The sequence below is a fragment of the Pteropus medius genome, unplaced genomic scaffold (assembly GCF_902729225.1).
Source record: "Pteropus medius unplaced genomic scaffold, Ma_sr-lr_union100, whole genome shotgun sequence".
Taxonomy (NCBI): domain Eukaryota; kingdom Metazoa; phylum Chordata; class Mammalia; order Chiroptera; family Pteropodidae; genus Pteropus; species Pteropus medius.
In genome coordinates, this window is record NW_024344253.1 from 6977706 (window position 1) to 7005154 (window position 27449).

The 27449-nt window shown below is 43.1% G+C and overlaps 1 protein-coding gene and 1 pseudogene across 2 annotated transcripts; both read right to left on the bottom strand.

Annotated features, from left to right (window-relative positions):
* Positions 1–756: 756 nt before the first annotated feature.
* SCIMP (SLP adaptor and CSK interacting membrane protein) lies at positions 757–21797 on the bottom strand. Of its 2 annotated transcripts, none has more exons than XM_039869699.1 (5): positions 21638–21797; positions 10593–10716; positions 8297–8360; positions 5807–5877; positions 757–4004 (listed from the first exon to the last, which is right to left on the bottom strand). In XM_039869699.1, exons 2-5 carry the CDS (start codon positions 10702–10704, stop codon positions 3796–3798), a joined length of 456 nt encoding a protein of 151 aa, XP_039725633.1. In that variant the 5' UTR covers positions 10705–10716; positions 21638–21797; the 3' UTR covers positions 757–3795. The 2 variants fall into 2 exon arrangements, with proteins under 2 accessions (XP_039725633.1, XP_039725631.1); XM_039869697.1 differs by having other exon boundaries at positions 10590–10716.
* On the bottom strand, positions 13083–13202 carry LOC120607998 (uncharacterized; annotated as a pseudogene).
* Positions 21798–27449: the final 5652 nt, after the last annotated feature.

The following is a 27449-nucleotide window of genomic DNA, read 5'->3' on the forward strand; positions in this document are numbered from 1 at the left end:
CCAGAAAGGCTGAAAATGCTCAATGTTCACTCCCCGGCCTTTCTTATAGCTGGGCATGTGAACCAATCCAGGACAGTGCAATTTTAGGGAAAGTTCCTGGAAGCTTCTGGGAAAGATTTTCCTTCCTAATAAAAAAGAGCTACATGGGAGGAAATGCCGTTCTCCTTCCTTACTTTGAATGTTATTACCTGAGGATGTGATGCTTGAAGCTATGGTGGCTACCTTGCCTCCACAAGGGTAAAGCTAAGACACTCAAAGAAAGGTCAGCTTGCTCCTTAGTTTTAGAGTGGCTGAATTCTGAAGTGCTTACTTCTAGAATTCTTTTTGTGAGGTCATAAATTCTTCATTGTTTAAGTTGCCTTTAGTTGGATGGTCTGTTCCTTGCAGGCTACAGCATACTAACTGATAGACGTGATTTGTAAAACTTGTTAGTAATACCAGGCCATTCTCTGAGTACAATCTTATTTGTGTCACGAAGATCAGACTGCTAACTTTTAAAAGAAAACTATAATCCACTGATTTGTGGTACGAGTAAACTATCAGTTTTCAAAACAGTTAAGCTGGCAGAACAGGAGTTGTTTGAAAATCATGGTTTTCAATATTTGTAGTGATTTTAACATCATGATGGTCATCTTCAGGGCTCCATATAGCTCAGGATGGAAACTGTCTTCTTATTTCTAACTTTATCTATGAGTATGTAGCTGGTGGCTGACTTGGGGTTTCCTGTGAGTCTAGGGTACACAAAAAGGTCCTGTGAAGTCTTGATGTATTTAATTCTGTCATCCAAACTGGTAACAATTTTATTGATAGAAAACAGGGCTTTATTATAAGTACCCAGTATAAAATCTCAACCAAATTATACATGCCTAGAGAAAAACTACTAGTTTGTTTTTGTCAAACTGATTGATAGAATTTTCATTTATGTTCAACATCCAATAAATATTAAGTGCCTACTATGTGCCAAGGTTTGTGCTGGAGACCGGGAGTAGAGCAGTGAGCCCCACAAGTTCCACCCCAGATTAAAAAGATAATGGAAAAATAACCAGGCAATTATAATACAGAGAGAGAAATGTTTCCATCTCTTGAGAAGTTCAGTTCAAGAATCACTTCCAGGGACAAGTACAGGAGATCCCAGAGGAGTTCATTCATTCATTCATTCATTCAACTGATAATTTATTCAACATGTTTATTGAGCATCTACAAAGTGACTAGGCATTGTGCTAGGAACAGATGAGGGAACAAGAGATATAGTCTCTACCCTCATGTTGCTCTCATTCCAGTTGAGGAGAAAGACAGGCAGACAGGTAATTATAGTGTGACAGTGCATCTAAGAGGAGTGCATCTAAGAGGGCACCAGACCCAAATTTGGGGTTGTGAGGAAAGAATCTAAGCAGAGATGGGAAGGATCAGAAGGTGGGGAAGAATTTTCCAGACAGAGGGGAGATTACTGTCCATAGCCATAAGGGCAAAAGAGACCACAGACAAGGTCATTTCAAATAGCCAGGATAAAAATTTGGGCAGAGTGGAAACTGCAAGGGGTAGAAAAGGAGAGGATTGGAAGAGATAACTGGTGACCAGGTCCTGACAAATCTTGTAACCCATATTAGGGAGTTTGGGCTTTTTCTGAGGATAATAGGTAAAGAAGAGATTTTAACAAGGGAATAAAGTGGTCAGATGTTCACTTTAGAAAATCACTGGCTGCCACGTAGAAAGGGGTTTGGAGGGTGAGACACCAGAGGCAGGAGACCAATTAGGAGGCTACTGAAGTTCTCTTGGGCAGTGCTGGTAACACCTGACCTAGGAATGACAATAGAGACATATGGACTGATTAGAGAGCTCTTTGAGAGGTGCAATCAATAGGAAGTGGGGAACATTGGAAAGGACTCCATATAGTATGCTAGTTTCTGACCTCAGCAACGAAGAAGACAGCAGAGCACAAGGGGCTTGGAATGGGGGTAGGTAATCAGTTCCTTTCAGTGTATGTTGAACTCGAGGGACCCGGGGGAGATTCATGTGGAGATGTCTTAGAGGCCACTCTGGAACTGAGGAGAGAGCTCAGCTGGAGTCTGTGATTTGGAAGTCATCAGAATATAGTGGACACTGAGCCCATGGGCATCGGTGAGATCACTCATGAGTGTCTGGAGCAAGGTGAGGGCAGGAGACCCAGAGGAAGACCAGCATTAAAGAGATGTTTCAGAGAGAAGGGCGCTCACAAGCAAGACAGGACAGACAGGAAAGAAGAGAGCCAGGAGAGGCTGGTGTCCCAGAAAGCAAGGGGGAGTTGACATTTACCCGGTATTTGCTTTCAACTTTTGTCATATATGAGATTGGTTTATGGAAAATTTGTAAGAGAAAAGCATACATGTGAAACACTTCTATTAACAAATTTTTTATAATTTGAGAAAAGAGTCCTTTTTTGGTTCGTGGCATACCAGAATTCCATAAGGCCATAGTCAGAGAACTAGTGGCCCAAAGTGAGGAAGTATTAACAGAAAGCTGGAAGTCTCCATGGAGTCTAGAAAGAGAGAACTGGTCTGGCATTGGTGGAGGGAGCAAACTTGATATGACAGGAACACGCTTTCCATCTCTTGAGAAGCTCTGTTCAAGAATCACTCCTAGGCCTTTCCACTGTTCATTGTGCTCTCCTGCAAGCCTGCTCATTAGCTGGATTTCCTGGGGACTGCTTGGAAATCAGCATCTTGTGAGTCTGGTTGGAAAGCGTCAAGTCCTAGGGCTCTAGCGGATAAACTCCAAAAAACTGATGAGCTTCAGGAGCCTATGAAACTGACTTGGGCCTTGGTGACCACACTTTTTTTTTAACAGGATGGCAGCCCACTTTCCTGGCATCTCATTAGCTACAGCTCATCACACTGGAGTTTCTGCCTCCCAGGTGGTGGGGACAATAATCTGGAAGGAAGGGGCTTGGCAAGGTTTGGGTCAAACTTTATATAGCAGAGAAAGCTATATAAAGCTATATAAAGTAGCGAAAATTATGGAGGAAGATGTTAAGCCCTCTGAACTCCCATCTTGAATCTGTCATTTAATTGCCCTTTTCTTTCCTGTTCCTCATGATTTTTCCTAGGGAAAACTACTTTTCCTGTTTCTCAATACACATATTGCAAAATGACATTTCTACATGTAACTTACGTCCTTTGGTCCAGAAGGTAAATTCTGTCCTCTGTTGATTGTTCTGGTACAACCAGGAAGCACAGGAAGAAACCTGGGTGAGAACTTGAATCTCAATGGTCAGTCTGCCAAACATCATAAGGAGGCTCTGGGGTTTGAGGCATGTGTAGGTGGGGTTCACAAGAATAAAATGCACTCCCTACCCATGAAGAACTCGCAAGGCCAACATGGTGACTGGCACACAAGAGCGCTCAGCTGTAACTACTACCCACAGACACTCAATGCAGGAGCTGGGGCTGATGGGGGAAAAGACCGTGCTGGGGGTGGGAGCCTGCGAGGCTCTGCACAATCAGATACCAAGCTTTAAGATTTCTAGAACCATATAAACAGGAAGGAAAGGGGGAAGAGTGCCAAGAACAGAGCAATTTCTCACGGATGGGAGCCATGGAGCCCACCGGTCCCTCCCCATGAAAAATTACTCAACAGCAGCTCAAGGCCTGACTCCTCTCGGTCTTCAGGTCTGAGCATCGCATCTTTGATGTGGCTGCAGTCATTTGGTTGCTGACGTTTCATCTAAGGTTCAGGAAGTACTTATCTTACAGGGTTCATGACAGTACCATTGGTTTTCTGGACTGGACACCTAAGGAAGTTCAACCATTCTTGATAGTTTTAAAATAAGCTGTGTGAACCCTGTTCAGCTTGCCAAAAAGAAGAAACAGTTGCTTGAAAATGATGGTTTTCCATATCTGCAGGGATTTCAACATCGTCATAGTCACATTCAAGTTCAACATAGCTTGGGATGGAAGTTGTCTTCTTATTTCTAACTTTATTTACCAATGAGTATGTCTCTGTCGGCTTGCTTGCTGTTTCCTGTGGGGCTAGAATACACAAAAAGGTTCTTACATGCAAAAAGCTCTTGTGTATTTATATATCTTTGACCAAGTGGCTCAGTGTGGTTTTTATGGGTTTCAGTGATCCTCCCACTTCTTAGTGGACCAGATCCTTATTTTACATAGGAAACTGAGGCACAGACATGACACAGTCTCAAGATCGCCCAAGCGAGTAAATGGCAAATATTGATCAGACATCTTGACTCCCATGTCCCTCTGCCTAAGACTGCACTGCAGCGGGAACCATGAAACAGAAACTTAGACCAGAAACTGACCAGAGCTAGTAGCCAAGTGAGTAGTGTTGTGTCTATAGATCCTAATTCTCATAAGGAAGTGATACAAACCATATTTCCTTTTTGGCACATCCCTCACAGTGACTTACACTGTTTCCAGAACTATTGCCAATTGCTCATGTACGAATCTCTCTGCTAAGAAGAATGGGGACAGTGGTGTTTTCAAAAGGTGGATTTAGTGGAGAATGGGTACATACCAAAAGAAGTAATGTGTCTAAGGGAAGGATGATGAAACAGCTCAACTCTACATTTCATGGGGACTGGAACTTCCTGTACTGCAGTCTCATGTTTTCCTAAGCAAACCTAAAAAACTGCTACTGTTTCATTTCCTGCAGAACTCTGCATTTAGACAGATCTGAGTTCATGTTCAGGCTTCAGCAGTCACTAGCTGTGTGACCATGGGTAAGTCACTTGACTTCTCTGTGCCTCAGTGGCCTCATCTGTTAGAAGGTAATAATAATGTACTTGTCTCATACAGCCGTTGAGAAAATTAGATGAGATAATGTCTGCAAAGTACTTAGCATGGGGCCTGACACACAGTGCATGCTCAATAAATGTTAGCTAATATTATTATTTATCCTTTCAATCAAAACATTTTTATTAATTATCTACAAAGCTCCAGGCACTGTTCTTAGTGGTGGGTAAACAGTGGTGAACAAGACCAGAAAGGTTTCTACTTCCTGGAATTTTTATTGTAGTGGAGGAGATGAATAAACAAATGAACAATAACTAAATAAGATAATTTTGATAATTGCTATAAGTCTCATTAAGAAAATTAGCAGACTTGCTCTAGACAGGGTGGCCAGGAATGGGCTCTTGGAGGGGGCAACATTTGAGCTGACTCCTGAAGGATGAGGTAAAGCTATGTGAAGAGCTTAAGGGAACTAGATAGAGTTTTTCTGATAGGAAGTGTGAGATGCCCAGCAATACCCCAGGTTCTTTTTAACTCTTGTTCCAAGCTGGGATTTGAATATGAATTTATACATTGATAATGGGAGCATTAGTACTTATTCTGCTCCTTTTAAACTTATCTCTTTTAAACGGGTTGCTTCTGTCTGTAAATCCTAGTGTTATAGACTGAATGTCTTTGTCCCCACAAAATTCGTATGTTGAAGCCCTAATCCCCCAGTGTGGTTATGTTTAGAGATGGGGCCTCTAAGGAAGTAATTAAGGTTAAATAAGGTCATAAGGGTGCAGCCCTGATCCAATAGAGTTAGCGCCTGTATAAGCAGAGACACCAGAGAACTCTTCCTGCCTTGTGAGGACACAGCAAGAAGGCAACCACCTGTAAGCCAGGAAGACAGTCCCCACTAGAAACCAATTCAGCTGGCACCTTGATTTTCAGTTTCTAGCCTTCGGAACTGTGAGAAAATAAATTTTAGTTGTTTAACCCACCCTATCTATGGCATTTCGTTATGGGCAGCCTGAGCCAACTAAGACACCTAGCTACTTGTTATCCTACCCTGAATGAGACTGTTATCAGCAAAGTATACTTACAGGTGTCTAGTTGAGAAAGCAAATTCCTGGGTGGCAGAGGGGGTAACTGATCTGGTGATTGATTGACATTCCTGGAGACAAAAAAGAAGGAATCAGTGTCTGTTTCTGACCAAACTGTCAGTGGATTTAAAGGAAAACATCAAGGAAAGTGGACAGGGTTGAACATTCAAATTATGGTTCCTAAAACTTGGAAGCATTGCCTTCTCTTTCTCGGTCTTACATCCTATTTGTAACTGGCACTCTAAAGAAACCACTTCCTTTAGCCAGGGAACAGCTAGACTTGACGGAAGGGAGTTGGAGCACTGTAACTTAGAGCATAAAGCTCTGCTTCCTGTGCTCACCTGAGCTGGATTAGCAGGGGAGATAAGCACCAGCTGTATTTTGATTTACAAAACAGATGTGCTCCTAAAGCTAACTGTATATACACTGTGTGGCAGCAATTCCACTACTGGGTATATACCCTACTGAAATGCTTGCAGATGCTCACCTAAAGACATGTACTAGAATGTTTATAGCAGCACTATTCATAATAGCCCTAAACTGGACACTACCCAAATGTCCATCAGCAGTAGAATGAATAAATTCATCATGGTATATTCCCACAGTGGAATACTCTATACAAGAAGAATGAACAATCTATAACCACAGGCAATGAATCTCACAAAAAATGTTGAGCAAAAGAATCCAAACAGCAAATAATACATGTTGTCTAACTCCATAAAGCATAAAAACAAGACGAAACTAACATACTATTTCAGATAGTGGTTATCCTTGGGGTGTAATGGCTGAAAGAGAATGTAAGATATTGAGGTGCTGGTAATTTTGTTTCTTGATCTGAGTGCTAGCTACCTGGGTTGGTTCAGTTTGTGAAAATTCATTGAGTTGCAGTTACTTACCATGTATACTTTTCTGTATTCATATTATATTTCACTAAGAAGTTTCAACAAAAAAAAAATAGACTCCAAGCAAGACTCCTTATCTAGACTCCCATTCCCCTATATGAAGTCTTAGTTTCAAACTGATTTTCTAAGGCCTCCTATATGTGCTTAAGTTCCCCTGGGAATGCATAAGCATTTTTAGGTTGTTGGAGTGAGTGGAAAGGGGACACACAGCAAGAGCTCCACCAGTGGCCTCTTTTTACCCCTATGGAGTTAAGGCTCTTTTCAGGAGAGGAGGGAAATTTATCTGACTCATAAATTTGGGGGAAAATCCAGCTCCTCTCACTTTCTCTTCCAGAGATGGCAAGACTGCAAAAAGCATATGTTCTGCTCTGGTCTTTGCCATGCCATTCAGAGAAAGTGGCTGCCCTGTGGGGAAGACCTGAGATTCTCCAGGGCTGCCTGTGCACTGTGCAGGAAAGTTCACCTGGTTTTGAATTAGGAAACACACTTGCCCCTGGAGAAGAGCCACATCCTGCAAAGCCAGTTTCATTATCAATAGGCAGTGTTTTGGTTACCTAAATGCAAGACACATTAGAATTAGTGAGAAAGAGGCCTATTATGTGCTGGCTCCCTTGAGCCCCAACAACAGTCATTTTAGAAAAGCATAGATTTGTTTCAGATAGTGTTTCAGAGAAAGGACTGGCCCCAGACCAGCTCCTGGGGGATAACCTCTAAGCTCTTGGAAAATCCTGCCAGATAAGTGTTTCTCTGTGTACCTGGGGGCCTTGGGCCAGCCAGATAGTTTATGCTAACAAGGTGACTGATGGTGAATGCCTGCTTGTGTTTGTCTGAGGCCCTGGGTCACCCTGTATCAGTTTGACTTCTGGAGGAGCTGGAGATTGAGTAGCTAAAGTAGTCATGCTCTGTGCTTATATGTCTGACCACCAATAAAAACCCTAGAAATCAAAGCTCAGGTGAGCTTCTCTGGTTGGCAGTGCTTTGGAAGCTTGTGCCTGGTCTCTCCTGGACTCCACCCGATGTGCCTTTTTCCTTTGCTGATTTTAATCTGTATCCTTTCACTATAATAACCCATAACTGTAAATACAATAGCTTTTCTGGGTCCTGTGAGTCCTAGCCAATCATGTAAGCTAAAGGTAGTCTTTGGGACCTCCAACACAGGTAGCAATCATAAAGCCCTCAAAGACATCACAAAATACAAAAGTAAAGCGAATGGCATATTTTTGTTTAGCACAGAGCTTTTAGAAGACTGCTTATAATCCATCTCAAGAAAAGAAGGGTAGACCTCACCCTGAGTGGTGGACCCAGAACACAGAGCCCGACCTGCTACCTCTATCAAACTAGATGAGGTGAAGGAGGACTTGGAGAGCAGAGAGAGCCAGATGGTGCCCTGCACCCCCAAAGCCCTGAGACCTCTCCCCCTTAAAGTGGGGAGAATTGGCAGATGTGACATTTCACTGGGCTGCATGGGAAAAGTGGGAGTTTAAGTCATACTAGCACAGCAGTGTGGGCTCAAGAGTGGAAGTGAACAGGCAGTTCTCAAAATTAAAAAGCAGAAGAATCCCCCCCCCCCGCCGACACACACACTTACTCATACATCATTTCATCATCTCTTTGTATTTGTTTCAAGGGCTTGGTAATTTTCATTTTCTTGCCTAAGGAAAAAAAATAAACATTCGTTTATGAAGAATTAGCAAAAGTTGTGATTTTAGAGTTCAGAAATCCTCAAACAGGCAGGTTCAGGACATTTGGAAGAATAACCAACAAGAGGAAACAAACTTAGGGACACAGAAGTAATAAATGTTAGAGCTAGAATTTAACCCAGGTCATCGTGATATAGGGAAGAGGCATGAGAACTACTCAGATTGACTATCAAACCAAATTGTATTCAGAGCCTACAATGGGCTGATCAGCCCTATAGCCAGACCACCAAGGAACCAACAGAGTAAAGGAAGATTCCTGCAGAGATTACTAACAAACTGTTTACCCATACCATTAACCTGCATACCCATACCATAAAAGGAAAACAGGAAAACAAAGTCTTTAAATTATACACAAAATAAACTCAACCATTCATTCCCTACGCCAGACCACTGGGAAGCTATGTAACAAAGCCTGAGATTACCAACATGCCTTTAACACTGCATACCCATACCTTAAAAGGAAACCAAATTCCTTAAATACTCAGGGTCTTTCTCATTCTCTGTCTCGGAGAGGAGATCACACTGTCTGTGGAGATTTATTCCTTTTGTAATAAACTTTCTTTTTGTCTCTAACTCTGGCATGTGCTTGAATTCTTTCCTGCGTGTAGTTAAGGACTCTTACTCTCTTGGCGTAGGACTTGAGTCCCCACTCGGGAATGGGGGGGATTCGCCCTGTTCTGCATTAATGATTACAAATGATTACAATGATTACAAATATGATTACAGAGCCTTTCGCAAGTCCAGTGAAGGCAGGACCATGCAGGCTGTGTTCATTTCCTGGCATGTAGTTGGCACTCGGAAATGCTGGTCAAATGAATAACCAAAAGCGTGGTTGGGAGGAAATGAGATAAGGAATGAGAAGAGCAGCTTGTAAATTGTGATGCGTTTGGCATATAAATTATTATTAATTATAACCTGCTTGTTAATAGGTCTGGGTCAAGATAAAAGAGAATAGGGAAAGTTTTTGTTCGGGGTCATACTTTTTTCCATATCTGAGAAGAAAAAGTTTTAAGAAGGCAAATGGATAGAGGACTATAGGAATATTTTAAATACATTTTGTATTAAAAAATAATAATAATTACCATTAAGGGATAGAGGGGAAAAAACATTGAATGAGTAGCCCAGCAGACCTGAGTTCTGGTCCCTATGAGACCTCAACCAAGGCTCACCTTTCTCTGAATCTTAGTTTTCCTATCTCTAAAAAGAGATCAAGAAGAATACCAAAAATATCTCACTTCTTGTACAGCCCTGACCTTCCAGCACTGGATTGAGCAGGATTCTGAGGCTTTGTCCAGATGCAGTGGGAGGATAGCAAAGGCATAATCATAGAGGGATGCCTGCCCAGGTTGCTCAAGGGAAAGGTGGCTATCCCTCTTAGTGTATTTCCCACTCCCAGATGTACTCTAGGCTTAAGTCATTACAGAAAGGGAAAGAATCTTAAGAATACACACCACTGAATCAAGGAGTTAATGTTTCTGAAGATGAATATCAGAATGGAAAACCATTTCAAAGTGGTTTTGAAGTGGTTTTCCATTTTGATATTCATCTTCAGAAACATAAAGTTAGTGTTAATCACCGGGTGGATGCTTTTTTTTTTTTTTTTTTTAATCTGGGGATGACAAGAACCTCTGGCCATGGTAGATATAATACCAGAATTCAGAGTATAATTTTAGAGGAGGCAGTCACGGTGGCCAAACAGGTTGATCATGGATTGAGCCCATTTTTCACACCTCAAGATACTTTAAAAAAAGTCACTTTATTGAAGTATGATTGGTGAACAAAAAGCTGTACACATTTAATGCACACAACTTGATGGATTTGGAATCGACAGTTTTTGACATTTCATACACTTGTGCTCTCTTTTAGAGTCTCAGAGATAAGTTGCTGTGATCAACAGCTATACTGGAGAGAGAAAACACCAGAGCACAGTGTGTCTTGAAACAGATTCTGCTTTCACCCAAGCCCTTAGTTAACCTCCCTCCCTTAATTATGCAGATGGGGAAACCGAGGCCCGTGGCTACAAGTTAGTGGCAGAGCTCAAACTGAAATCCAGAATGCATGATACTTAATTCAAAGGTCAGCCCATACAGCCCCAAAATTAATCTTTTTGCTTTAAAGGAGCCCTAATGCACTGATAACCACCCCTTCTCCTCCCTCCACCTGCCAAGGTGAGGTAGCTATTACCTTGTGTAAGCAGCCGCCTACACACGCAGTACAGGATGAGGCCCAGGACCACAGAGACAATGACGATGGCCACAGCTAAGATGATCCAGAAATTGTCCCTCCACCAATCCATTGTAGTTGATTACTGAGGAGAATAAAGACAGAGAAATGAGGTATCAGTGAAAGACATCCTGGGGTGGTGGAGGCTACCTCTCCATCTACCATGTTGTGTGGAGATGCATCTGCTTAGGGATCAGGCAGGCACTGGTTCACATTCAAACTCTGCCAATTAGCAGCTGGGAGACGCAAGGCAAGTCACTTAACCTCTGAGCCTCACTGTCTTCAACAACATGATGGAGGTGTTAGTTAACACTATGGTGGTGATCATTATATATATATAACTATCATATAACTATAACTATCAAATCAACACGTTGTGCAGCTTAGACTCACACAGTGTTCTGTGTCAATTATACCTAAATAAAGTTGGGGGAAATGAAAAAAAATAAAAAGAGCATCTTTAAAAAGTTCCCATAGTACAAAGTGACCAGTGCATCTGTAGTACAGTAATGTCTAATATTCATCCTTTAAATTGTTGCCCGAATAATACTGTGTTGTGATCTTCTCTTCCCATCAAATCTTAAAGTAAATTGTACAACTAATGCTTGTATTAACAGAGCTTGGGGGAAAAATGACATGTGTGCAGTGATTTTCCAAGCCACGGGTGACATAGGGGCAAGTAGAAAGAAGAGCAGCTGCCAGGCTCCAAGTAACAATGGGGAGCAGGCTGCAGATGGACTCATAGGAGTAGCCTCCAGGAATTCAGGGAGATTTAGGGGAGGGGCTAGGCTCCCTTCATTCGTGGAATGAGCTTTTTGATATTAAGGTAAAAATGATCCTTGAGGCCTGGGAGAGATCCTAAAATCTCTCCCAGGTTATACAAGAATCAACTTCCTGTGTCACCATTTAGCCAATGGAAACTCACAATGTATACTGGTGTAGTGCCATTTCTGATTCATACTTTTAAGTAATATTAATGATGTCAACAGGGAACCAGGCTGGCGGTAGAGGAACAGGGGCAAAATTAGGTTACTGCTGAAGTCATTATTATTATAAAGACCTAACTTGGCTTACTATTTTAAAATGTGCATTACTGGGCTAGTGTCTTCATTTATTAAGTTGTTATATCACGAGTCGAATTTTCAGTTCCAAATTGTATTTCTTTAGTGAAGCTTTGGCTTAATCAAGTCTAATGTTATTTGGCTACTAATAAAGTTATATTGCAAAACCAATCATGTGTAACTAATGTAGGGAGGCAGCAAGAGAACTAAATTAAATCAAGCTATAGTCAAAGTCTACAATGTGCTAATCAGCCCTAGGGCCAGGCCATGAGGACACCGGGCAGAACAAAGGAAGATTTCTGGTGGGATTACTAATAAACCATTTAGGCATACTTTGAGGGGAAAACAGGAAAAGAGTCTTTAAGTAGCACCCGACATAAAATAAACACAATCATTCATTCCCTATAGCTAAAACCACGGGGAACCTATGGATCAAAGGGTGGGAACTGCCAACGGGACTTTCACTCTACATATTCTTATTTTTTCATGGTACATGTTCTTACTTTTCACACAGTATACACATACCATCAAAGGAAAATGGGTAAACAAAGTCTTTTAAACTGTAATTCATAGTAACTAAGAATGATATATAAATTGAATTCCACGAACACTTGGGGCTTTTTTTCTTTGCTTTTTGTCCTTGCTTCTAGTCTTTGCTTTTTCTGTCTTGGTCTTTTCTCTGTCCTTCCCTAATAAACTTTCTTTTTAACTTTAACTCTGGCGTGCACTTGAATTCTTTTCTGTGCTCAGTCAAGAACCCTTTTCTCTCAGTGCAGGGTCACTGTGGGAATTTGCTGTGTCCTGCATCATAACCAGCACTCTCCTATACATCATTTTGCAGCTTGCTTTTTAACTCAGCACTGGTTTTGCCATTTATCCATGTCGGTAGATGTCCTGGAGATTTACTCTTAAGATAGCAAAGTGTCAGCTACCTGGGCTATCTCACCCCTCAGGCATGCACTCAGCAGAGGTTTTGTTGTAGATCACCCTTTCAGCCTGCACCAAAGAAAGTAACAGAGAAAGAACAAAGGGAAAAAGAAAAAGTTTGGAGACTGGACACTTGGCTTTCAGTAGGGGCTTTGAAATTTGGTTTTCAAGGCCAAGTGAGGTCAAAGGACACTGGACTTAAGAAGCCACCATGTATTGGAGGGCAGCTTATTTATTTAACAAACCTAAATTGGAATCACACTTTCTTAGCTGTGAGGAACCAGACAGGTAAGTAAATGGATAGACTATAGATAGGTAGAATTTCTTCCTTCTATTTTCTTTTATTCAAATGTGTGTCTCTGTCTAATCTTCTCTCCCATTTTCTATCTCTTTGTCTCTCTCTCTCTCTCTCTCTCTCTCTCTCTCTCTCTCTCTCTCTCTCTCTCTCTCTCTCTCTCTCTTATGCCTACAGCACCCTGGTCTTCCTAGGTGGTCTCCCATCCAAGTACTAATCAGGCCTGACGCTGCTTAGCTTCGGAGATCCGACGGGATCAGGAGTGTTCAGGGTGGTATGGCTGTAGACTGTCTTACTCTTAAAGGATTTTTCCAGAAAACAACATAAACATCCTCTTTAGAGCTATAGAAATAAATACCAGGACACAAGCGTTAAAAGCTGTTGCATCTGAGGAGCATGACTGGGTGGAAGGAGGGAAGTGGGAAGACAGGGGGGCTGTAACTTTCACTCTAAAACCCTATACATTACTTTTTTTTTTTTTTTTAGCTATTTGCCTTTAGTAGTAAATGAAAAAAGAAAAAAAAAAAAAGAAAAAAGAGTCAATCAACCATGTAGTGTAACTTCCATGAGAAACTATAGCTCAGATTTCAAGTTAAAAAACATTTCATTCTCATCAGATTCTTGGGGAAGAAAGAGGAGGAAGAATGATGTCAGAAAGTAAAACTATGGGTCACTTTTCAGAAATATGCAGAGTGTTATTTTGCAGTTTTATTCTTACAAATTGAGTGGATTTGTTTTGCCATCAGATGTGTCAAGTGTGCTCAGTGTGCCGAGCAGTCCATAAGTGCTTTCTCATATCTCGCTTCCTTTCATCTTCACCACCACACCCTTTTCCAGATAGGAGCTGAGACTGAAGTGAAATGACTTGCCCAAGGTTACCCAGGTAGGGAGGAGGTGGAGTGCTTTCTGTCTTTGTCACAGGGTTTTCCTCTGTCGATGTTAGTTTGAGTCATCAACAAAAGGCCAAACGGGGTTCAGGGTATCTTACTTTAGAAGGAACATCTCTGTGGTAGTGGTACCTGCTATGAAGAGCCAAGGGATTCTCTAGAATGAATCATCAGGGCCCAAAGTTAAGAATAAGCATCCCAAGTTCTCTGCAGCCTAAGACCAGAGAAGCAGCCCTCTTCCCCATGGACCACTGAGAGATGCCTTTCAACAGAACCAAGAAGAGCTTGTCTTTTTGAGAGAGTGCAGCTGAGAGACGGGGACCCCAAGAGAATCTTCTCATTCCCAGTTGGATGTTCTCTGGGCCTCCAGGCTAGTTTAATGGCCAAGGTGCCACCAGAGAGGGAAGAGGAGTTCTGGGGAGTGACGGTGGGGAGTGCAGGCAGTGAGGAATGTGCAATGGCTGTACACTTGGGCCCTAGAAAGGTATTCAAGCTGAATCCCACCTGTGTTGGCAGGCCTGGAATAGATCAGATTGTGTGGTGCAGGATAGCTGAGAGCTACTGAAGCATGGGACAAAAAGTGTTTGCATGAGAGGATGCTGGCAGTCAGCTCGACGACACAGCTGGATCTCTCAAGGGCCCACAAGGAACCTCTCAAAGGCCAGGGTCTCAGGGGCCAAGGATAAGAATCTTTACCCAACACCACAAACTAGCTCAGCAGGAATGGCCCACTGATGGGAGAGTTCCTGTGGGAAACTGTCCCTATCTTTAGTCCATGATTCTACACCAGGGAAGAAAGCAAAGGGGAGGGGTACTGAGGGATCTGAGGCAGCCCCACCTTTCTCTACTCCCTTTACTGGGGTAAAGGGGAGAGGTTTGAGTCAAATACTGAAGTTTTAAAATAAGCATGACCAAATTTGTGTAACTAAAATTAGTCTGCTTGGTAATCAAAAGTAACTTAAAATTTTTGGAATTGGACTAAAATGTCATCAAGGGAGGCCACGCCCCCTCGGAACAAAACGGGAGCCCAGGCAACAGTAATTGTTAGAAACAAATTATATTCACTTCCTATGGCTGCTCTAACAAATTACCACAAGCAACAAATACCTTAAAACAACACAAGTGTGTTTTCTTACAGTTCTGGAGGTCAGAGTCCTAATGATGCCACTGGGCTGAAAATAAAAGTGTGGGCAGGGCTGTGTCCCCTTCTGGAGGCTCCACTGGAAAAACTATTTCCTTGTTCTTATCAGCTCTCAGAGGCCACTCATGTTCCATGGTTCCTGGCATCTTTCTGACGTAGGAAGGCTCTCAAGGCAGGACTCAGACTTAGGGATAACACAGGGACCTGTGAGCCAGAGTGAGGACCCACAGGATAGGGTAAGATGCCATGTGTGGACCAGAGCTGGTCCAATCCCAAACCATATGTCAGCAGGTCCCAGGGAACAGAGGGTGGGGGGTATGAGGAACTGAGTCCACAGGTACAGGTGTAGGGGATCCAACTGTCGGGAGGAGGTCAGGGAGCTGCAGGGCCCAACCTCGGTTCCTGTCAATTGGGGGAACATTTGGTGGACACAATGAACAGAAGAAGGAAGAGTAAGAACTGTGGGAGCTCTCTTTAGTTATTAGTTATCGAGTTCCTTGGATGTGTCAGGCCCTGCGCCAAGAACTTGAAGAATATCGGAAGTTCCCAGCCCTGCCTGAACCTTGGAATCACCTGAGGAGCTAGAAAAACTGCTGCTGTCTGCACTACATCAGAGACTCTGATTTAATTGACTTAGGATAGGGCCTGGCCATTGGGGTTTTCTTTGTTTATTTTTAATAAAGTTCTCCAGCTGATTCCAGTATGAGGCCAAGATTGAGAGCCAGTGACATACATGTTATCACTTAATCCTCACTATAACCTTTTTGGCGACTATGGTTACCCCCTTTTACAGATGAAAGTTAGGCACTTTGCTAAAGGCAATGCAGTTAGTAATTTACTAACTTAAGATGGCAGCTCGGCCCAGTCAGATGCCAAAGTTCAAGTTCTCTTAACTCTGCCAGGCTGACACCAAGCTAATACATTTCTTTTCATTACAGAACTGAAAGCAGAACTCTTATTCAAGAACTTCCAATATTGGCAAGACCTCAGCTTCTAGGTGTGACTTGTTTCACATAATAAGAACCTCAATGTGAAAATGTACTTTAGAAAAGTAACATGCATTGTGTGCTGAGTTACCAAGAGTTCTAAGTACTCTACTTGTGCCACCTCGTTTAATCCTCATAACAGCTCCATAAGGCAGATCATAATTATTATCCCATTTTACAGATAAGAAAATAGAGACTTACAAGAGCTCAATAACTTGCCCAAGGTTGCAGAGCTAGCAAGTGGAAAAATCAGAAGGCAAATCCAGATCTTTCTAACTCTTGGGCCCTAACTTGTGACCACCAAACCAGGGCCTTGGGAAAAGAATTAAAATGGTGGTATCAGGGTCCTACATCCCTATTCCACTCCCAATTCTGGTTTGTAGGTCTGGTTGGGACTTGGGTATCAGCATTTTTAACAAGCACTCCATGTGGTTCTTAGGCCTCAGAGAGGAATACTGCATCTGGCCAATCTGCAGAGCTGGGGCAGGTGAGAAAAATGGAGGCTTGTTCTCCACAATAGTCCCAGGCAGTAAGCAGCAGTAGCTGGGTGGAATGAAAGGCACTGAAAAACACTCCTTGAACCCAAATATTTTTCCTGTCTGCTTGTCACAGTGCATAGAATTTCATCAACAAGTACCTCTCTCCAGAGCAGAGTTCCATGCTCCCTCTTCTCCCCTCTTCCTTTCCATTTAAATTTGTTTGTCTGATTGTGCCAGACACTAAAGGAGAGAAACTGATTTTTACTAGGGTGTGAATGACTTTGTTGGAGCTGCTGGATGCCTTCCCTAAGACATTGGCAGGAGCAGGGGCATTCTAGAATCTCATCCAAAGTCCTTAGAGGATAGTCATAACTGAGTATGATATAGGAATGAAGTTCCTACAGGACCAAGAAGGCCCAGGAAGACTCTGCTGTCTAGGCGTGATTCTCCCTGCTTGTTATCCCTTTCCTACCTCAGGATGCTCCCTGCTCAGGAGCTCAGGGCTACTGTACTCTTTCCTCTTTCTCCTCCATCATACTGCCCTCAGGACAGACTCTGAATCTCTTTCACTCTGAGACCTCTGTGACTGATAACAGCTGAAAGGGGGCTCAGTGTGCTGAAAGCCCAGAAGGCCAGGGAAGCCTGAATTTCAAGAAGGTGGGGGGGGAATGAAGATGAGGAAGTGTTGTATGTTTATGTTGTATGTTTAAAATTCGAGAGAATTCAGAGTGTTTATAAACTGTGAAGATGCCAAGAGAGAAATACAGGGATAGAAGAGAGCAGGAGCAAGATCTGAGGAGCAGAGGAGACACCTTCACTGGCTGAGATGGAAGAGCCTTTAAAAGAGAACAAGAATCAGGAGAGGGTGTGCTGCTGGATGAAACCAACCTGAGGCATGGGGGCAGGAAGTTGACAGCTCACACCCAAAAGCTCCCATTCTCTGTGAAGTATGGGACAAAGTTCATGAGCAAGGTGCTGGGTGGGGAGGGATGGGAGGCAGACACACACCCTCACCGCCAGTATGTTATGATCAATACACGAAATGCATTTTTTTCCTTTAACTGAGCCCACATACTCTTACCATGATGGCTGTCTTGTTTTATTTGTTCACTCTCTGTTCACTCCCACACTGGTCTGTAAACGCGTGAGAGCAAGGGCCTTCCTTGCTTCTCTCTTTATCACTGTTTCCAGTGCCTAGAACATTGCCTGGAACACACTGGGCAGTCCATACATATCTGTGACTCTATAGATGAGTGATGCCCTGGTCTTTTTCCCCTGCTACTGGTGGACTTCCCTTGTAACAATGCAGAGTAGTAGTTTGGACCCAGGGTCTGAAATGCAAGTGCTGTACATTCTAGTTCCAAAGCCACTTCACCTGGACATTTGATCTTAGGCAGAATCCCTGCCCTCCATCTGCCATCTACTGCTGACATTAAACTGCTGACTAGGAAGCAGAGGCCATACAAGCATTGGAGGGTAGAGTTCCAGCTTCTCTTTCGTTTCTCCCCATTCCTCCAGTAATCTAAGACATCCTTGTCAGTGAGCCTGTTGCAATTCTGAGTGGTGTCAGAGTGGGAGAGCAGCTCAGAGCAACAGCCATCTCGGCGCCGTTCTCACTTCTCCAAAAGGCACTTCCGGGGAGCCAGCGACAGAAATTACACTCACCATCCATCACTGGGAATTCCAGACACTGGGTTTAGTTAGCATTTGCTTTTTTTTTTTAAATCAAGCTCCTCAGAGTAAGAAATATAGCTTACAATGTAATAGCTACTCATATATTCACATACGTGAAACAAGTTTCATAAAATATCTTTACAACACATAATGCATGCCCATTTTTTCTCACTTATTCCAGCCGATTTCATGAAAAAAAAAAAGTACTGAGTATAAGCCCCTAAATTTATTTCACAACCCACAAATGGTCCTATCTTGTATGTTGAAAAATTCGAGTTTTTCTCATGAAAAATAAGTGATCTGAAATAGTCATGAGCCCCAAATGGTGAGAGTGGAATGTGTGTGTAAGGGAATTAGAGTTTCAGAAAGTTGGAGCTAGAAGAGGCCTGGAAGTGCCTGTAGGAGGAAGTGGACTAGCAAACAGCTCAGCAGGAAGTTGGGCAGATCTGAATTATAATCCAGCTCCTTGCTTTCTGCTATTAAGGGCTGCGTGGCCTTGGACACAGATTTCCTTAGCTAAGGCTTGCCTTGTCCAAGACAGCAGCCACCGCCCCCATGAGGCTATTCTAAAGAGCACTTATTGTAAATTAGGTGGCTAGTGGGAGCTGAGATGTTAAGTGCAAAATGAGCACTAGATTTCAAAGACTTAGTGTGGAAAGAAGAGCGTAAAAGATCTCATTAATAAATGTTTATATTGATTACATATTGAACTGATAATATTTTGGACCTATTGGGTTAAGTAAAAATGTATTATTAAAATTAATTTCAGCTTTTTTCCTCTTTTAATTTTTCCCTCAATTGAAAATTTCCCCATTCTGCCCTTCTCACTCTCATATTCTTAATATTGACCATCTGGGCATGTTGTATTTAAAGAATGTGAAACTGTGTAAAAACAGAATGGAATTCGAAGGAAGAATGAATAAACACAATAAAATGCTACTTAGAAATTCTAACAAATGTATTCCTGATACATACAACAACATAGATGAATCCTGAAAACATTAAGTGAAAGAAACCAGATGTAAAAGAGTAAAAGATTATGAGTCTCTTTACAAGAAGTTCAATAACAGACTAAACTCAATTGTGATAGAAATTGGAATAGTGGTTGCAAAGGGCAGGAAAAGACATGATTGGAAAGGGGCACGAGGGGACTTTCTGGGGTGATGGAAACATTCTACATCTTGTTTTGGGCAATAGTTAGAGTATACATAAAACTGTCAAATGTACTGAACTGTACATTTAAGATCTGTGCATTTTATTGGTGTTAATTATACCTCATTGAAAAATAAAAGTAAAAAATAGAATGAGCTGCCTTTAAAGTACTTAGCTGGCTGGGCAGGGAATGAGGCTTGCTAGGAGGAACTGGAGAATTTTGAATTCTTCTGGGTATTGGGTGAGGGTGGGGATCTGCAATTCTGGGGGAGAAGGAATGGAAAGAGGAGAGGAAAGGGAGCCAGCCAAATGGTACAAAGGTGGGAGAAGTGACTGGTGGAAGGTGCTCAGGGACAGAGTGGCCATGGCAATTTAAGAACAGGACTGCTTTAGTGGCCCCTTCGCCCAAACTTTAGTAAAGTCTATTGCATCTCCCAATGCTGGGGTGAGCGGTTTTATTTTGGTATTATAGGGAATCAAGAAAGGTTCTGAGTTTCACGTCTGGGTCAGTGCAGTATGGGACAGAGGCTTGCCCACATAGCTTGGAGCCAGTTTTAACCATGGGAAAAGGGTAGCCTCCTGGAGACACCACAGAATTCTTGGGGAGGGCCTTGGACTTCAGCAGGGTATGGAATGAGAATTTGAGCTGCTCTCAACCTAGATCTCAAGAGTCTGGGAGACTGTAGATAATATTTAGGCCAACACTTGCAAATCAGCATGAGCAGTTCTTGCCTGAATTCACCTCTAGTTTCCAGACCGTCATTGCCCATGCTCAGTGAGGGCCAGTTTCCACCTGACCTCCTGGCTGATGTCAGCACCAGAGATGGCCCTGTGGATAGCTGATGGCTACTTAAAAGCCAAGTGTGCCTGGGGCAGGGCAGGGCAGTGTAATTAAAAGGAGTCCAGCCTCTTTTCTCCCTCTGTCTATCCTCCCATTACTGTGAAAGGCTGAATATAAATAAATCTTAGAGAACTAAGGAGAGGGTGGAATGAACATGCCCTTTTTGGTACATGCTGGCTCATTATAGTTTATTGTTCTCCTGGCATGTCTATCTGCCCGCAGTTAGGAATTACATCTATTTGCTAGCAAAAATTAAAATAATGATAAATTCCTATTCCGTCAAAGTTGTGTTTAAACAGATCCTCCCTTATGGCCATTGGCATATACATTGAATTAAACATTTTTTTTTTAAAGCAAATGGTAGTATATTTTTAAATGTAAATAGTATATTTTTAAAATGGTCCTATCATTTGATTCTATAATATAAATTCTAGAAATCTAGCCTAAGAAGTAATCCAAAAAAGTGAAACTTAAGTGCATAAATATGTGCACCTCAGTACAGATAATTTAAAACCTGTCACTCAGTGGCCCACTGGCAGTAATGCTGGTGTTAGAAGTGGGTGGAGGGGACAGAAATGCCCAGGCTCTGATGACAGCGGTGAAGTTTGTATTTCTATTTCTAGAATGTATTTACATCAAAGTAAAACAATGATAACTTTTCAAAATACCTATACCTAGGGAAAAAAAATTAGACAGCAAAAACCAAACTCTTTCCTGTGGTTGTTGTGAGGGTCGTTGTTTTCCTATTGGGGTCATTGTTTTCCTATTTCTCTGAAGTTTTCCAATCTTCAGAGAAGGAAAAAAGATTCCCCCAAAAGAAAAAGAATCTCCTGGGCCTTGTCTTCTTCAGGCTCAGCAATTTCCACTTTCATTGCTCCCTCAGAGGTTGGTGCGTGCAAAGGGGCCAGAAAAGGGAGTGGCTTTAGGGGCAAGTGATGTGTGAGAAGGTGGACGTAGAAGTGACAAAGCTGAACCCAGGTCTCCTTCACAGCAATTTTCTGGAGGGCAAGAGCAGATGACACAATGGAGATCTCACCCCAGCCCGACACACCTTGATCCTGAGGCCTCTAGAAGGCAGGATGCCTTGTAAACAAATCCCCCGGAAGCCGGAGACACAGTGAGAAAGACACCTAGGCTGGTGGTGTTCTAGGTTTTTCATTCACCTGCTTCAAGATGTAGCCTGAAGTTCACATAGCCAACACCTCGACCCCACCCTGCCTCCAGAACAGACCCTATCCCATAGGGTCTTCTCACATATCAGTTACCAAAACTCACCATCAGAATCTAGAGTGATAGCAACCCCTTTGCGTCACACACATATCACTTCCAGTCATTATGTCATTTCAACCTGAGATGTAGGCTTCTTCATCACCCCAATGCACATGAGGAAATGGAGGCCCAGAGAGGTACAGTGATTTAGAGGTCACCCAGCTGGTGACCAGCAGAGCGGACTCTATAAGACCGGTGTTTCTCCAGTCCCACCTAGCGGTCATAGCAAGGCCCCAGCTAAAATCCCCCAGCCCAAGTCCAGTCACTCATACGGACATTTACCCCAATACTCACCTGAGCTGTAAGAGTGTCCAGATGTGAGCAGCTTGAGGGGACGGCAGTGTCCTGAATGCCGTGACTTAGGCACAGCTGACGAGAAGCGTTCCTCACCCACAGGCCTTCCACCCACCCCAGAGCAGTGAGTGCCAGCCTGACCACACTTCCCCTTTCTGTTCAGCCCACAGGCCTCAGAGGCCCAGGCGCCGTCACCAGGCAATTGGTCCCTTTTCCAGGGAAGCTGACTCCCGAGGCTTTCCAGGAGCCAGAATCTTCTTGCTGCCCCTGTGATCCCACCAGGCCCACCAGAGGCCCATACCAGTCAGGAGGAGTCAGGCTCCTGGTGGAGACTTGGCAGAGTGTAGGATAGGTGGAGGTGACCCCACAGAAGAGCCTCCCCTGAGTATTCCTGGAGCTCCAAAGGAGTGAGAGGACCCTGACTCCCAGCCAGAGGCAGACCCAGGTAAGAAAACAGCTCATGTGCGACCAACACTCCTTCCCACATGGAGAGCAGCTCTGGAAAACCCTGGAGACCCCTGCAGCTGCTAAACACAGCTTCTGCTGCAGTGGGGGGTTGGGGGTGGTGGTTAAGGAAAGGCTCCTGTTTCTAAGGGTATGTAACAGGCTGCACCAAGAAATGGGTCCAGCTGGCCATTTTGACTGTATTGGGTTTTTCCCTGCAACTCTATGAGACAGAGTTCCCAGGAAATCTCACAGCCTCAAAATGAGGGCCAATCAACCAAAATGAAACCAATCAACCATTTTGTTGAACTGCCCGCTCTGAAGGAAATGAACGGTCAAGTCAGTAAAAATAGCCAAACTGACATGTGCTGGGTCTGCCCAGAGTTCACAAGTTGTTGTTCTCGGTAATGATGATGATATCCTGGGATGTCTGCTGAATGTTTAACAACTGGCTCTAGGGAAACAAAAAGATTCACAGTGTTTGCTAATTTCTATGATGTAAATCCTCCCACCATGGCCAATTTCAGGCTACCAGCAGGATGTTGCTGGACTTGGCATTTGGAGATGAATATAAGGGGCAGCACACCACTGAACTGGTGGATCCCATTATTAAGTTCCTGCTGGAGACCAGTCCTGAAAACAGGGTTTTCCATTCCTTAGCTCACCTCATCTTCACTTATCTGGAAGATTCTCATCTCCATTCTACAGGTGAAAACACCAAAGCTCTGGGAGGTTACATCATGAATGAACGCCACACAGCGAGGGAAGGACTTTGAACTCAGATCTGTCCATTTGCAAAGTCATATTAGGGTCAATCCAGAGTTTAGCTGCTCAAAAGCCTCCCTGAAAGCAAATCTTAAATGATCTTTTGAGAGGCGAATAAATGCTTCTGTGGGTAGAGCTTGTCTTCTGCTGCCAAAGTGGTGACTCCTTGGTTTGTGTTCCATTGATTTACCCAATAAATGATTTTATTAACCCTTCAAGATGACCCTGTTCAGCTGTGATACAGCAAACTTGATGGACCTGCTGCTTGCCACAATGCATTGGCACAGCAAGTCCAAGCCTGAGGTGTCAGGCTCAGTTTGCAAACAATTTCTTACATGAACCCCTCCCCTGTCTGAGCCTCAGTTTCCTCATTTGTAAAGTGAAAGAATTCAACTGATAAACGTTAAGATGATTCAGTGTTGGTGCCATGGAATCTCTCATCTGTTATTGTCTGCTCTCCCCAGCTGGGACAAGGTGCCTCCTCAACCACCCTCCCAACCACGGCACCCAGCATAGTCTGGAGCACAACAGATGACTGATAGTTATGTGTTGCCTGAAAAAAGACATCCACAGAGAGAAATGAGTTCTATACACCAAAGAGGGCAGCTTCATTCTATTGAACTTGAGGGCCTGCTTTGCCTGACCATGTGCTGGGCAGTGTGAGAGCCAAAGAGTCTGAGCCAGTACCTGCCTTCAGGAAAGTCTCTCAAGGTGTAGGAGGCAGGTGAAGACATAATAGAATGTGAACAAGGTTCAATGCCCTTCACTTTGTGTCAGGCCCTATGCTCAAAGGTCTCTACTTAGAGCTGAGCAAGTTGGGGCTCCCAATGGAGCCCATGTTCCCTAGGACAGAAGGGCACATAAGTGATTACTATTAAAAGCCATGAATGTTAGTGCCGTGGGAGCACAGAAGTGAGAGGGCCGAGAGGGTATTTGTACTGGCATTTGAACTGGGCCTTGAAGGATATGTATGAGCTAACCGAGTGGTGAGAATGTGAATAAACCAAGCCAGAGTGTCTGGAGAGCAGCAGTGGGTTTTGTCCCCACGGACTGGGAGTGAATGTGTTGGTAGAGGGGGCCCAAGAGCAGAGTTTAGGACCCCACAACAGGGCATAAGGACCTGCCCATTTTCTCACCACCTACATTCTTCCCCTGGCTCCATCATTGTCTTTCCACCACAAGAGGAAGGCAGGAAGTTAGGGCCTGTTTAACCTTTTCTTCTGTACAACTGCAATGCCGCTTGTAGGTCTGGGCAGCTAGAGGGCCCTAAGGATGTCAAGGAGAATGGAAGGTACAGATGGGTGGCCATCTGTGGTGCTTTCCCAGAGGAGATAAAGACAAATGAGTAGGTTACCACGATCAGGATAACTATGACAGTGATCACACCAGAGAGTTCAGAAATAGCCTCCTTGGAAATTTAGGATATGATAATGGAAGCATTTCAAATCAGCATGGAAAACATGGATTACCCATTTCATGGCACTGTCTACTCATTTTGAAAAATGACCCACCTAGATTTCAATCTCACTTCTCACAGGAAAATACATTCCAGGTTTAGTAAAGACTTAACTTTAAAACAGTAAATTATAGAAGTACTGGAAGTAAATGGGGATAATACTAGGGACTTCAATATGTCTTTTGAGGGGACACGATTTAACCCATTATAGTATCCAAATATAAAATTAGCATACCTTTGACTCAGCAATTCCATATTTAGAAATTTACCCTAATGAGATACCTAGACAAATGGCAGAGGTTCAGGGTAGTATTGTTTACAATAGTGAAAAATAATTAAAAGCAACTTAAATAGTCAATTGTGTACTAGTTAAATATTATTCTGTACAATACTATAAAACCAATAGAAATGGAGATGTAATTCTACATTTATTGTCATAGAGAAGTGATCACAACATTTTGAGTAAATAAAGATTATAAAGCAGCAAGTATAACAATTTTGTAAAGCTGTAAACTTAAATCTATGTCGAGAAAGATGTACATTGATATGTTAACTAGTGGTTACTTCCAAGTTGGTGAGATTTTTAGACATTTAAATTGTCTTCTTTTTATTGTCTAAGAATGTTTGGGTGTGTTTGCAAGTCACAAAGACTCATCTTTAAAGAGCTCTGAGAGGGAGGCCAAAGCACTCAGGCAGGACTGGGGGGTCATCCAGAAGCCCACCACGGTTGCTCTGTTTGTCCCCAAGTAGATATTGCAGCTACACTCTCTCCCATCCCTGCCCCGAGGTCACCGAGGTGGGATCTTCCCAGTCCACATGTAAGGTCAGCATGTAGACATTTGGGAGGAAGTGAGCAGGAGGCAGCCATCTCTTATGTGTGAAAGGTGTCTCTGTCTATTCCTCCCCATTCCTGGAGATGAAGTTCCCCATGAGAGGGTATGTAGAGCGTTAACTGTCCTTTCCTTATCTGCATGCTTTCACAGAAAGGTCCTCAATCCCCAGAACCAATTAATATGTTACCTTACATGGGCAAAGGGACTCTGCAGATGTGGTTAAGGACTCTGAGATGGGGAGATTATCCTGGATGATCCAGGTGGGCTCAAAGTAATCACGAAGGTCCTCCCAAGAGGAGGCAAGAGGATCAGAGTCAGCAGTAGGTGATGTGACCATAGAAGCAAGAGGATGGAGTGATAGAGGAAGGGGCCATGAGCCAAGGGATGCTAGCAGCCTCTAGGAGCTGAAAAAGGCAAGGAAATAGATTCTCCCTTAGAGCTTCCAGGAGGAACCAGCCGTATCAATCCATTTTAGACATCTGATATCCAGAACTGTAAGAGACTAAATTTGTGTTATTTTAAGCCACTGACTTTGTGGTAATTTGCAGCAGCAGCAACAAGAAGCCAGTGGAGCCTCCAGCACCTCCAGGATTCTCCCAACAATACCTTCTTGGTATGGCTAAGCCAGCTCAAGGAAGGTGCCTGTCATTTGCTACAAAAACAATCATTTTGGAACAATAAATATCACATTGACAGGCCCGGCCTGTCTTCCCTTCACACTGTTGGTTCCTTCTTTTTGTCTTCTCTGTTCCATTCCATAGCGCCTTCTAGATGTTGAGTCACAGTCACTGTTTGTTGTTTGGTTGAGAACTAAAGGGGTAGGGTTGGAGGAGGAAGGTTTATTTTTAAAAGTCACACACACACACAATTTCAGTTTCTGAGAAGCTGTGAATTTCAGTTTTTCCCACAGGAACCCACCCAGAAAGTATTCAAATTAGCAACTCTCTCTCTCTCTTTATTGTGGTAACCTATATATAACATAAAACTTTACCATTTTAACCATTTTTTAAATGTACGGCTCATTGGCATTAAGTATATTCTCATTATTGTACATCCATCACCACCATCCCTCTCTAGAACTTTTTCGTCTTCCCAAACTGAAACTCTGTACCCATTAAACACTGAACTCCCCATTTCCCCTCCCGGACACTGGCAGCAACTTTTTCTTGAAAAAGACTAAAGCCTTTTCAAAACCTTCAAAAGCAAACCTCTTGGCAAGTACATGGATGGCCAGTCTCCTGAGTTATATCATTGAACTGTTCTAGAACAAAACAATAAAGAAATCTTCAAAGCAAGCTTTCTCACACCCATGAGGACCATGACACAGAGGTGAAGTCTCCACCAGAGGACAGAGGGCAAGTGAAGGGGAACCAGGTCGCCTCTGTTGTTCACCCTGAAAATAGACCCCTTTACATCTCAGTGCTGGAGAACTGGGCTTTTCTGGGGGCAGGGAATTACTCAGTTTAGTGCTAAAAGATAATTTTCAATGAAAGGTAAAATCATGAATCTCATGCAGATATAAAAATGAATACCCATTAAAGATTTTCTCCTACTCATTAATGAATGAGGGAGCCAGATGTTATAATAGGTTTTAAAGACAATCTAAAGAACACATTTACAGATTAGGAATATTGAAGTGGATGTACAAATGTAAGCAGAACTGGATTTTCCGTGAAGTGGGAGGGGTTGGGAGGAAAGTCAGTTCAACTGCTATAAGATAAGAATGAATTTCTATATTTGTAGACAGGAATCATTTCTGCATTGCTATCAGTTGTCTACACTTTACTAGGGCTGGAAAACCCAGAGAAATGTCCTCTAGAGTTTAGACAATGCAGTTTTCCACTGGGGAAAAAAAATGTTTTTCTGCATGGGGGATGGCGGGATTGACACTAAGGATTTAGAAAGAAGAAAAGCAGGCTAACGGAGTTTCTGAGAGAGAAGGAACACCAGGAACATAGTAGTTTGTAGACCAACAAGAACTAGATATTGGAGCTTCAATTATTAAATTGTTACCCACTGCCTCGGTCCCTGCTGAATTTTGCAGTGAAACTCTGCTGTGAAAGACCTGAGGGCTTGCTTCAGGGACAGCCAAGAAAGAGAAGCCTCAAAATAAGGCTGGACCCCAGAGCCTTGGTGGGCAGGAAGCCCAGAGTGTTTGAGATGAAGGCAAAGTTGCAGGGGAATGGCACTTGGGCCACTCAGGCAGCTTGACCAAGGCTGGACCACTCAGACCAGGTGCTGCTTTGGAGGCCCTGCCCATCAGGGAGCCCCTGAGGGCTGGGTCTGAACAGAGGGATGTACATTCTACAACTGG